This window comes from Engraulis encrasicolus, chromosome 9, assembly GCF_034702125.1.
Source record: "Engraulis encrasicolus isolate BLACKSEA-1 chromosome 9, IST_EnEncr_1.0, whole genome shotgun sequence".
Taxonomy (NCBI): domain Eukaryota; kingdom Metazoa; phylum Chordata; class Actinopteri; order Clupeiformes; family Engraulidae; genus Engraulis; species Engraulis encrasicolus.
The window spans coordinates 35,547,309-35,561,086 of NC_085865.1; the positions used below are offsets into that span (position 1 = coordinate 35,547,309).

Sequence of the window (13,778 nt, forward strand, 5' to 3'; positions counted from 1 at the left end):
GTCTGTCTCCGCCTTTTGGGGAGGGTCTAGACTTCATTCTTGCACACCCTTGTATGCCTAAATAAAGCCTTGTAATTTAGTTTAACTTACGTTACTGCCCGTATACAGTCAACATGTTCTACCTGTAATTAAATGATGTCAGTTCCAAGGTGAGGATTTTCTATCATGCATAGTTTTGATGAATGTCCAGCATTGGATAGGCTCAAACACCCTGCCACCTCAAATTGTAAACTGAAAAACACCTATCTTGATCCCATGCCAATGATGTGTGTTTCAACTGTAGTTTTTATGATACTAAAACTACAGTTGACAACGTCTGTCATTTATAAACAATGAAAAGCTGGCTTGTTGGTTTTAAGTGAACTAGCTTTCCCTGTCAGTGGGCTTCTGAACAGTCTGCATATGGATTTTCTTTACCCTCAAGTTGGTGACGTGTCTGCCTGTAGAATTGCAAAGGCATCAGACCAGGCAGTCACAGTGCTGCTGAGAACGTGGACGGGTGATCGAGACACCGAGCGGTCAGAGGCTGAGTGGAACGCAGTTGATCGCAGTTTGTTTCTACGGAGGGGTTGGGGTAACAACTCTTTTTCTTCCTCTTCTCTTTTTGTGTCGTGCATGGTACCGTTAGGAGGAGGCTTTCATGGCAGACCCATCAAGACTATGGACTCCGTATCCAGGCCGGGATTATGTTTGCTACAGGATACGATAACGGATATGGTTATAACAATGTAATGCCGTATGATGAACAAAGTAATCAACCCCCAAAAGAGGAAAACGTCGCAATGACAGTCGGATTAGGCGACGAGGAGCGAACTGTCCTTAGCTAACGTTAACTTGACGTTAGCCTTGTCAATTCGGTAATGTCCATTTTATCTGTTCATGTCCTAGCGACTGTATTTAGGACATTCGTCTTATCAACAACACTGACTGCAGATAATCAAATAAGTTTTGTATGAAACAGGAAAACCCGTCGCATCGATAGAGCTTCCAACATCCGGTAACTAAAGCGATGGATTTTTTTTTTTACCAATGAACGTCCATTTAATACAACATTTTGTGATATGACATCCCAGCTAGTGTTAACAATTTATCTATGAGGAAAATGCCATGGCATGCCCTGAAGTAGCCTGAAATTAAATTCTTATTCTCTGCACCATCGAACTCATCGAACTGGCTTCGTAAACAACACGATGCATAGGAGATAGCTAGTTTATTCATAACGACTTTGCAATTAATGCGTCACATCATCTCCTTTAACAGTGGCACTGTCGCACCCTCATTGTTTACTTTGCTACAAACATACCAAATGGAGGTGAAATCAGAGTGAAACGCGGAGCTTGTTTCGGGGCACTGCTTTGCCCCTATAAAGCAAGGACTTCAAAGCAGGCCTTCAAAGGGATTTGACAGAGTGTTGCGAAGCCGCTCCAGGTGCACCATGCGTCTCTCATCCTTCCTCGCCGTTTTCCGGCCTGCCCTGCCTCTCATCCTGGGACTCTCTCTGGGCTGCAGCCTGAGTCTGCTCATGGTGTCCTGGACTCAGGGGGACACGGAGGAAACCTGCAGCGATGAGCTGGGGAACGGGGGCTTGTTTGCCGGGGGACATATGGGAGAACCGCTTGACAGTCAAGCGGGTGGAGATGGAAACGAGGACTTTCAGCCGCGCATTGTGCCCTATCACAAAGACCCAAACAAACCACACAAGAAGGTTCTCAGGTGAGTGGTGTGTGCACAGTAGGCCTTAACACCTAATCATAAGAAATGGTAACACACTGTAGGGGGCACTGCCTGTGGATAGTCACTTTCTTCCCAGTATTACACGTTTATGAACAGGTCTATAACTTAAATTAACTTTTCCCATCACCAATGTGGCTGGTAGATGTAAGGCCTTTTACTACCCACACATGCAATCACTTTCAGTCAAAGGGGCTTGTTTTGTTTTATACCTGCATTTGGGCGGTTGGTTTGGCGGTTGGGCGATAGGATGGCATGCTGGAGTATCAGTAATGGGGACAAGTGCAAACTATACCCATAGTTGAAAAAGTAGACTTGTTATTAGGTTTTGTTAGTGATGATGTTGTCATGTTAGTTTGTGAAATTGCATGCAGGATGGACATTTTTCCATATCTCATATCATATAGTACCATATCATATAGTTTCTCATATCATATAGAACTTTCTCTGCCATCTCCTTCCGCACAAAATAGCTTTGAGCAAACATGCCTGAAAGATAGGCTTAAGTTACTCATAGACTTATGGGAAGAACACTTGCCACTAAACAGCAGTTTTGAAAAGTTTGCGTTATGCAATATTACCCAAAACCACGGCAACCTACAATTTCCAAATAATGAACGTTGACATGTCGAAATCCTCTTACGCCTTAAGTTGAAAAGGCTCTAACAACAAGGCCTAATGCACTCTGGACTGTCTAGACCGTCTCGTTTTAATCTGCTTAAAATCACAAAAGAAAAACACCACTTATTTAGCATCCCTGTTGTAATAGACATATGACAACATTGGAAAGACTTTAGCGGATCAAGCAAGCAAGCATAGGCCTATCAAAAAAGCAAGTCTGTTGGGCAAAATTTGTGATCTTCAATGTAAAAATACTAAAATACAGAATAGCTTTTTGCATAGTAGGTTAAGCCCCGTATAAGGTTTGCATAGGTCAAGGCCATATCCTTGCAGATGGCATGCTAAGCACTGAGGTGATATAAGCCTATTGACACCCCTTTCAAGAAGGGCTGCCTGTACAGTTGTGAACTGAGAACCAGCCATTCACAAAACCCAGACAAGACTTCCACTAACACTTCTGACACCACTGCCTTCGTTCGTTCTGTTTACTGCCTTCGTTTTCAGAAACTTGTGTAAAAAACACCCCTCCTTTTATGTGGACTGAAAAAGGACAGGAATTGCAATGTGTGTTTCAGGTCCAATTTATTGGCTGGATGCTGGGAGGCAAAGCAAGGAAAACCCCTGGGTGCTTGGAGGAGCCAGCAGCTATTATCTTTAAAAGAGTCGTTAAAGAGGCAGGGCATTTACAACCCAGCCACCCTGTGTGTTTTTAGCACCGCTCACCAGAAAAACCACAAGCGCAGCAAAACACACCCATGACCCATGTAGCTGATCTGTTAAGAATCAAGGAACTTAGCAAGGGCATTGAGTAGGCTAAAATGAGTGTGTAAGGACTTTTTTATTCGGGTGAAATACTGTAATAGCATCTTTGGGGTGATAAATAATCACTTAAGGATGACTAATAATGTAGAGTAGAACAGATGAGAGATGTTTTGTTTGTCTACTCTACTCTTCCCTGTCATCAAAACACTACATTCACACACAGTAGTGTGATGGAGTTGGAGTATAGATAATTAATTCTGAAGGGAAATAAAGGCCATCTTTGTGGTGATGGTCACATAGGAATGAGGACTATTGATATTTGTGCATGTGTGCCTGCGTGACTGCATGAGTGTGTGTGTGCTAATGTGCTCTACCCTTCCCGCTCCGACCAGAACATATTACAAAATAGAGTAGGTTTTGTACTGACTTGTAGATTCTTCAAGTAAATTAAGTAGCAATGTGCAATGTGTGGCAATGTGTATTAGTGTGCCTCTTGTCTTCGCACATTACACTCTACATCCACATGGAGCTGGGCATCTGAGAGCGCCACGTAGAGTAGAGATAATACTGATTCTCATTAAGTATACTGTAATTCCTAATGTATCTCTCTTCTCCATCCAAGACTCGCAACATCCACACGGAGCTGGGCATCCAAGAGCACAGTATTATTTTGAGACAGTATTGATTCTTATTACCAAGTATTCGTGTAATTCCTAATGTAACTCTCTTCTCCGCCCAGGACGCGCTACATCCACACGGAGCTGGGCATCCGAGAGCGTCTCCTGGTGGGCATCCTGACGTCGCGCGCCACCCTCAACACGATGGGCGTGGCCGTCAACCGCACGGTGGCGCACCACTTCCATCGCACCTTCTTCTTCACGGGCCTGCGCAGCGCCAAGGCCCCGCACGGCATGGCGGTGGTCACCCACGGCGACGACCGGCCCGTCTGGCTCATGTACGAGACGGTGCGCCACCTGCACCAGCACCATGGCAACGACTATGACTGGTTCTACCTGGCGCAGGACGACACCTACACACAGGTACAGGGCTGGGAATGGCCAAAAAAAACCTCACTATGTAATACACATCACCATAAGTTGATGATACACTTTGCAATACATGCAATATGATGGTACGATATGTATTGCGATTTTTCTTTTGCTGGATGACAATTGAATGCCAGAATGCAGTGTACGTAGTTACAATGTAATGTTGCCTTTGGACTCATTAATTGTGTCCATTTACAACAAGAAATAGTGTATGTCTATTACTACTGGCAATGTGTTTTCGCTTCCAGTCGGTTCATGGTGCACCACCTATTTGGCAGCAAGTCTGTTCAGCTCAAGCTGACAGACCCCTTAATTTCCTGCGGGATTAATAAAAGTCCTCTACTCTACCACTCTAATGTACTCTACTCTAAATAAGAGTAAGTATGTGGACTTCTTTGTACTGACTAGTCTAGGTAATGGCAAAAACCTGTAGCCCAAAAACCTGTCATAGTATCGGTGTCACGATACGATACATATATCATGAAGAGACCTGATAAGAAATATTATCATGAGGGATTGTTTTTGCACACTTCTACATGCAGGCGGAGCGTGTGATGGAGCTGGTGGGGCACCTAAGCGCTGGGCAGGACCTGTACATGGGCCGGGCGGAGGAGTTCATCGGTGGGGACGAGCGGGCGCGCTACTGCCACGGCGGCTACGGGTACCTGCTCTCGCGCAGCCTGCTGGCACGCCTGCAGCCCCACCTGGACTCCTGCCGTAACGACATCCTCAGCGTCAGACCTGACGAGTGGCTGGGACGCTGCATCATCGACTACTTGGGTCTGAGCTGTGTGGAGGTGCATCGGGTGAGGATTTGCTGGGGACCTGGGAGGGGAGGAGTAGGGGGGGTGTAATGGTGTGACCATCATATACATACATTGTAGAGGTGCATAAAGGGGTCATCTTTTAAATAACCCTGTAGAGATGCATCATTGACTACTTGTACGAACAGCAGGTGAAGTAGGGGGTTGTAATGGTGTGACCTTCCTAGACGTACTCTACATACAGGTGGATGAAAGGTATCATCTATAAAATAGATAAATAACCCTGTAGAGATGCATCATCTACTGCTTGGGTCTGAGCTGCGTCGAGGTGTATAAAGTGATGCTTTGCTGGAGACCTGGGAACGAGGGGTGGGGGTTGTGATGACCAGAGGTGTAATGTAACTGTAAATGCACCAAAAGTGACCAAAACGAACAGCTAGCCAAGATCATGGATGAAGCTTTGCCATGAATTTGCTGGATTAACTGTTGATTGACGTGATATTGACATGGTCGATTTAGTTTAAATCACAGCCAGTGGCTCTGGCTTGTCAGCCTGGGACATTCAGAGATATTCATTCCAGTTGTTTTTCCCTCTTCTTTGTACTTCTCATAGCTGCTTTTTCAGAGAAGCTACACGAGGCTTAGTGTTCATTGGCAGTCCATCTCAAAGACGAAGCGTACTTAATTGTTGAAAATGTACATGTTTGTAACAGCCGTTTGTTCAGAGGATACACACGCGCGCACGCGCACACACACACACACACACACACACACACACACACACACACACGCACACAGCCTGTCTCCCAGTTGATGTGAGAGTTGCGCAACTTGTTCCATCTTGGATACAGTACCGTCTGTGACGCATATCATTTGCTTTGCTGTCTTCCTCCTCTGTGTCATGCAGCACTTTCCTGTAAAAATTGGTGTGTGATACTCCTCACACAAGGCACAACTGATGCCTCCATAATGCTGAAAAATGATTTAAGATTTAGTCAAATTGTCAGATTTAGTCATGTTGTACTTTTTTGTACTCATTTTTGTACTCTTTGTGTTGGCTGTTCCCTTTGAATGCATTGTTCAGTGCTCTCACATAACCAGTTGCCTGGCAGCTTTTCAGTGTAGCCTCAGAGCTGTTGATAATGGAACATTATCGCTCATCAGCAGAGTATATTATGCTTCTCCAGTTTCCACACGTGTTTGTTTGACCCAAAGAAGCTGTGGTGAAATCAGCCAGCTGGGTTGTCTTTTAGAATATAGTAAGAATTATACAAGGCCTCTTCGACTTGTTTGATTTCACGTGGTGGTGGTCTGTCCCTCTCTCTCTCTCTCTCTCTCTCTCTTTAATCCTTGATTTATCCTAATGAGAGACTTGTATGTTGCTCTTGCCTATGCTTTAAAACTCCTTCACATTTGTGCTGCCATGGTGATTTGTGTTCTCGGAGGCCACAGGGATGGGACTTGAGGGCACGGTAATTAGAGACTGCACTGTGACCCTCCTCGCCGCCTCTCTCTCGCTCGCTCACATACACATACACACACACACACACACACACACACACACACACACACACACACACACACACACACACACACACACACACAAGCTCTCTCTCTCTCTCTCTCTCTCTCTCTCTCTCTCTCTCTCACACACACACACACACACACACACACACACACACACACACACACACACACACACACACACACACACACACACACACACACACACACACACACACACAAGCTCTCTCTCTTTCTCTCCCACACATGCACGCACACACAGACACACTCTCTCCTGACTAACCCACTACCACGACCACCGCTACTGTACACCTGAGATTCATTACTAGGCTTCTGTGACAGCAGCACTGCACAGATCCAGACCCAGACGCATGTGTTGCTCTTTAACTTTTTCCACTGCAGTGAGAGAAACGTCACCAACCTTTACGTTTTTTCATAAAGTTTGCCCTGTCAAGGCAAGCTAAACATAAATAAAGAAAATAATTCACCTCGGTAACATTAGCCATTTCGTAGCATTTAGAGTCAGGAAAAATAAAGCTACACCCGCATTAATTCTATCGTGAAGCGTGGGGCTGTTTTCACTGTTTCCACTGAGTATCCATTACGTTGCTGCACCTCACCATTCCAGGGCTATACAGTCAGTCCCTCACACACACACACACACACACACAGCTCCCTTTGTTTTTTGGGTGGTGGTTGCTTACTGTATGTCTGGATAAGGGCAGCAGTGAGTGGGAACATTAAGAGGGTGCCAAGGAAAAGTAGCAGAACATGATTTAATGCAGATAGGCTAATACTGCAGCTATTCATTCATTTGCCCTCTGAGGAAATGCATACAGGCTTATATGGTTAGTTAACACTTAGTGACAAAGCCTGTGTGTACACAACGCCAGTGCTTTAGCATATAGCTGCCCTAAAATAATGATCAGTGTAAATTTAGTGATCATAACAATAACCCAATTTTATGATATAGATATGTTTAAAACATCTGTCAGCGATAAACACCATACACTGCATGTTTAGATAGTGAGTGCATCATCAGTAAGAGGTGTGTGTGGCACAAAGGTGCAGTTTTGCTTGATCATGTGATCATGACATATCATAGACCCTCATGACATATCATAGACCCTCATGACATATCATAGACCCTCATGACATATCATAGACCCTCATGACATATCATAGACCATCATGACTTATCATAGAGACTCCTGTGGGCTGCTTGCATCTGTCCTGTCCTGTGCAGTGCAGTAGTAGACTGTGTTGTGTTGTGGTTTGTTTTGGTCTGGTACTGTAAGCTTACACTATGCTGTACCGTGCTGTGCTGTATTGTGCTGTGGTGCAGTATCCCTTCATGTACTACTGAGCTGCAGTACAGATGTCATGCAGTACTGTGCTGCGGTACACTCTGCACTACTGTGCTGTGCTGTGCTGTGCTGTGTTGTGAATGTGATGTGTTGCTCTGGGCTGCTTCCACTCTGCCCTACTGTGCTGTGCTGTGCTGTGCTCTGTTGGGTTACTCACTATGGACTACTGTGCTGTGCTGTGCTGCTATGTAACATCTACTATGCACTGCTGTGCTATGCTGTTTGGTTCCTCACTATGCACTGTACTATGCTGTGAGGTTACATCTATTATGCGCTGCGGTGCTGTGCTGTGCTAAGTGAAAGTGAAAGCCCATTTGGGAAACTCCATCTCCCATTGTCATTGTGACACTGCACTCCACAGCACGAAAGTGATCACTGCAGACACAACGAAATTGCATTTATGCCTCACCCGTGCAAGGGGGCAGCCCTCAATGGGGGAGAGCACTGGTTAATTACTCCCCCCCACCAACCTGGAGGGTCGGGAGTCGAAACGGCAACCTTTGGGCTACAAGTCTGACACCCTAACTTACCCATGACTGCCCTATGCTGTTAGTGCTATGCAGTGCTATGCTTCACCGTGCTCTGTTGGGTTATTTGCACACTACTGTGCTGTGCAGCACTGGGCTAAATCTACTGTGCAGGGCTTTTTCTGAACGGGGAAATAGGGGCGCTCCACCCTCATACCTCCGTGGGTGCGCCCTCATACTTCTTTTTTTAAAATATATAAATTACTTTTTTGAGCGGCCCTAGTAAATTCCCCCCTTCACCCCCCCACAACCTGCCATGATGCTCCCTCATGCCAAAAATTCCTAGAAAAAGCCCTGCTGTGGGTTATATTATGGGTTATATTCACTCTGCATTGCTCTGCAGTGGTATGCTATGTAACTCTGTGTCGGCGCAGAGAGGCACTGCCACTGCTCTGTTTGCTCTGGCTGCCACTGCTATGCCAAGCTCTATGCCAAGCTCTATGCCAAGCTATGCCAGGGGCTCTAAGTCTGGCGGGATGATATGTTCAGTCACGGCTGTAATGGGGTATATTCACCATGCTGCACACCATGTTATGCCCTGCTGTGGTATGTTCAGTCACTATGCTGAGCAATGGTAACTAGGGATGCACCGATACTGGTATCGGGTATCGGCACAGATACTGCTCATTATACTCATACTCGTACTCGTCAAACACTTGCTGATACCAGGCACAATACTGCTATTACACGAAACAATGCAAAATCTCGTCACGTTCTGTGGACTTGAAAGCAGCATTTAAAAAAATACCACTTCATACATTTACTAACATTTAAATCTACATGGAAATGGACAATAAAAAATATCACAGGTGGAAAAAAACAAGGCCATGCATTTATTTTCATTGTATGTTGGTGGTAAAAGGTATCGGTACTCGGTATCGGTAAGTACACACATTAATGTACTCGTACTTGTATCAGTTTTCAAAAAAGTGGTATCGGTGCATCCCTAATGGTAACCTGTGCAGTGCAGAGCAGTATTCTGTGTTACTCTCTATTCACTAAGTCGGGGTGTAGTCACAATGACATACTGTATTTGCTATGAATCTTTGTGCAAGCTGAAAGTTTCCCCCATGTTAAAATGGTGGTGCTCTCGGCCACACAATGTCACGAGAAAAGTGTAAATATAGTGGGAATAATGCAGAAACATTGGAGTTTATGAACACTTCACTTCAACACTACGGTCTACACAGCAAGAGACAAGCAGAATATTACAAGGATTTATCCAATTTTTTTATTTTTTCAACAGCCCCTCCTCCGTGTTTTCTCTCACGTCAATATGGCGGAATGTTGACATTCATGCAAAAGTTCCCGGATGTCCGATTTGCAGTGAAATCCAGTGTGTGTTTGCTCTGCCTGTGCATGTGTGATCCATTGATGCTGTCCCGGGCTGTAAGCCAGGGAGTTATGCTTGTCTAATGCTCCCCAGCTCCCATTCAATCCTATGTGTTTAATAAAGTGTTTCTACTGTGCTTTCCACTACTACTCTACTCTAATCTACTGCATCAGGCAGATACTTCAGTTGTTTGCTGTACCTGTGTGATAAATGGTTGCTGTCCTGGGCTCTAGCCAGGGGCTTTGTCTGGCTGCATATGAAACTCAATAAAAAATGATTGAGATATATTCAGCCCTTTATTTTATTTCTCCTTTATTTTACTAGGGTAGGCACATTGAGGCAGTTGCCTCTTTTCCAAGTGGGCCCTAGTTTTCCAAGTAGGCCCTAGAATTTTCCAAGTGGCCTTTAGGGTTAAAGTAAACTTTACTCTCTACTGCTACTACTACTACTACTTCTACAGCACTACTTCTTCTACTACTGCTACTACTATTACAATAACTAATTCTACTACTACTGCTACTACTATTACTACTACTACTACTACTACTACTACTATTACTAATACTACTGCTAGTGCTACTACTATTACTACTACTACTACTATTACTAAAACTACTTCTACTTCTACTACTGCTACTGCTGCTGCTACTACGACTACTCTACTCTCTACTACTCTTCTGTGCAGTGTTTCCTGTGCCTGTGTTGTGTGATGGATGGCTGCTGTCTGGAGCTGTAGCCAGGGGACTCTAGCTTGCCTGTTGCTCCCCTGCTGAGCTGGAACGCAGAGGTGCAAACCCTGGGCAGCGCAGAGCAGACACCAAACATATTTCACCTCAGCTTTTCACTGCAGAGAACGCCACTTATCCATTCATTAGAATGTGTTTTCCTCTCTTTAACCCCCCCCAATCCCCCCCCCCCGTCTCTCTCTGTCTGTGTGTGTGTGTGTGTGTGTGTGTGTGTGTGTGTGTGTGTGTGTGTGTGTGTGTGTGTGTGTGTGTGTGTGTGTGTGTGTGTGTGTGTGTGTGTGTGTGTGTGTGTGTGTGTGTGTCTCTGTCTCTGTCTCTGTCTCTGTCTCTCTCTCTCTCTCTCTCTCTCTCTCTCTCTCTCTCTCTCTCTCTCTCTCGCCATGTATGTATTTCTCATACCTGTTCTCCTGGTGGGTTTTCTCTTGCTCCATCTGGAGTTGGTGGTGTCTCACCTTTTACCCAATCAGTGGGATGCAAAGAGAGTGCCAAGGGAAAATAGCAGAACGCAATTTAAAGACTGTATTTGCCCAAATGTAAGATGACCCTGTCACTAAAGACAATCGCCCATTAAAGACCTATTTTTAGAACAAAAACCCCATCTTGTATTCGGGCCAATGTGGTAGATCCATTATATTTTGTCATGTCAATTTTTCTGTCAGTATCAAATCCAACTTCTGCTTTTTGTGTCAGCAAAAATAACCATGGTGACACATTTCCTGGCGCTCCCCTCTCCTCTCTTCTCCTACACAGGAGATGACGTACCGCTACTTTGAGCTGCGCAAGAACGCCGACCCGGAGCGCGAGGACAGCCCACAGTTCAAGAACGCCTTCACCGTGCATCCAGTGGCGGAACCGGCCCTCATGTACCGCCTGCACAAACGCTTCAGCCAGATCGAGCTAGACTGGACCTACGCACAGATACAACAGCTACAGGTAAGAAGCACCACTATCATCATCATCATCATCATCACCAGCATCATCATAAACAATATGGTCTTCCTCATCTTCATCATCACAACCATCCTCATTATCATTGTCAACAACAAAACCATCATCTTTGCTGTCATTGTCATCATCACATTGCCTTAGAAATTGTTTCAGAGTTATTGTTTCTGTTTTTGAAGGAAGCACTCTTGGAAAAGAAGAGTCTTCACATGCTTATTTAAGTTGAGAGAGATGATGGCCTTACTCTCGTAGAAGCTGCTTGTTGGACATCATCCTCCTGCATTATCATCATCCTCATCAGTTGTCTGTTATTTGTGCCTACATGGCCTGTGTAGCCCCTTAATGTGCGCCGTACCTCCAGTGGCACGCTGTAATAGTCATTGAAATGTAACTACCATAGCATTACAATACTATGACACAACACAGGCCCTTTAGTAATGCACCATGACTTAGTCATTACCATACTGGTAACAACAAATTTATGAAGCCGCGTCTTAAGGGGCTAAAGGTGCTTCAACTCAACTGCAGACCAGCAAGGTTATTCTTATGGGAAATTTCTTTCACTGCAAAAAGTCACCCATAGAAATTCATTAGGACAATTCCTAACGGCAGTATGGCGGGTGTTTGTAAATCTCCATCATGTTCCACTGCCAACAGTCATAATGCAGGATTGAATGAACAGTGTTCCAGTCATCTCGCAGCTTCGTGCTCCACTCTTCTTCTCTTCGTGCTGTTATAGATGGACTGCGCCTGCCCAGTGTCAAAGAATCTGTGAGAGAAATGGCTTTAATAGCTTTATTTTGACTCACGAGAACCAACACAACACAACTTTAAAATCAACTTTTCACAGCGTTTTCAACCACATGAGTTTTGCAACTGTTATCTGAAAGTCCATAACTTGTTTTTCCTCATTTATATTGAGAGGGTCTGGTGTGGTCTTCATGATGTTGAATTCCCGAAGGCGTCACCGAGTGAAATAACTTCCCTATTAATACTTTTTTTTCTTTTTTTTGTCTTATCACCAATACACGTAAGATGAATTATCATCAGTCAGTATCATTTGTATTGGCAACTCAGGCCAGCTACTGGCTTTACTAGGACAGTCAAAAAGATGAGGCGCACACAAGGCTTGCAGGTTCAAAAAGTGTATTGTGTCCGACAAATTAACAAAAGAAGTCAACGGAAAAAATCTGGAGCTACAAACGTTTCGGATCTAGTCCATTATCAATGTCTCCAGTAGCCTAGTCCTAGTATCACTATTTTTGGTGAGCAGTCGCACCAAGCAACAAGCGATCCTAAGTTCAAGGCGCAGACGCCAACTTTCTTTGTTTCCAGCTACTGGCTTTGTCAGACTAGACGCCTGTAATCCCATGTGAAGCTTTGTATTACTGTTCTAAATGAGGAGCTGCTGCTACTGATCCATATCCAGATAACACGTGGATAAAGCCTGAACGATGGTTCTGTTTGGATTCCATAAGTCCGACTAGCGTAGCACAGTGTTGTTTGTAGTGCGTTTTGGATTTTATGTTCAGTCAGCCATGGCATTCCATCAGCCTTTGGAATGTTTGGCCCTGAGCGGAGAGAGAGAGACCCTTCTTGAAGCCATCCTGTGGAATCTGCTGTTGTACTGCACGACTGAAAGTGATTATCCAAATGGTTTCATGGGTAGGTGGGTAAACCGGACAGGTTTTAATCATGCACACATCCGCTCTAGTTAGAGTGCAGGATTCAACGTTGGACTCTAAAAGTTGTTTTTGGGGCGTTTTCTATTTATTACGGAGAGGCTAGTGAAGATAAACATGAAAGTATTGGGAGAGAGGCGGGGGAAGGATCAGGAAATGACTTCAAGTCTGACTCGAACCCGGCCCATCTTAGCCTACTGAGCCACGCCGCCCCCAACATTGGAATCTATTGGTTTGATTGTCTGTACAGCACAGTCTCTGTACTATATGAGTGAAAATGGTTATGAAAATAGGCTAGTACTAGGTGGGTGAAATGGTCAGATTTCAGTGTTCAACATATTAAAAAAAAAAAAAAAGAAAGTCTGAGGACCATGAGGGCTTTTCTATGGTTTTGCAGACTGTTATTGATTAAAATGGGCTGGTACTTGGTGGGTAAATGGCAGGATTCAACAAAGTAAAACTGCAAAAAACTGACTTGGTTTGTAGCGTGAGTGGCAATGATTAAAATAAAGGGGTTGGTAGCAGGTGGGAACAATGCTCAGGTTGTAATCATGTGAATAGAGCGCAGAATTCAATGAAGTAAACCTGGAAAAAATAATTGAAGGTCCCTTGGATGACATTTACAGCATTTGACTGCAAAATTGCTGTGCAGAGCTATGATTGGGCAACGATCGGCAAACAGTGTGCTGGCTATACTTCAAAACCACAAACCTCCTCTTTGGGTAAC

General features: G+C 44.6%; 1 protein-coding gene across 1 annotated transcript in view; it reads left to right on the plus strand.

Annotated features, from left to right (window-relative positions):
- The first annotated feature begins 106 nt into the window (after nucleotides 1–106).
- Nucleotides 107–13,778, plus strand: part of chpf2 (chondroitin polymerizing factor 2) — a 25,700-nt gene continuing 12,028 nt past the window's right edge. Inside the window, exons 1-4 of the mRNA XM_063207038.1 lie at nucleotides 107–1,713; nucleotides 3,854–4,154; nucleotides 4,706–4,969; nucleotides 11,175–11,357. Coding sequence (XP_063063108.1) covers nucleotides 1,436–1,713; nucleotides 3,854–4,154; nucleotides 4,706–4,969; nucleotides 11,175–11,357 — 1,026 coding nt within the window. The 5' untranslated portion in view covers nucleotides 107–1,435. The remainder of the gene's footprint in view (nucleotides 1,714–3,853; nucleotides 4,155–4,705; nucleotides 4,970–11,174; nucleotides 11,358–13,778) is intronic.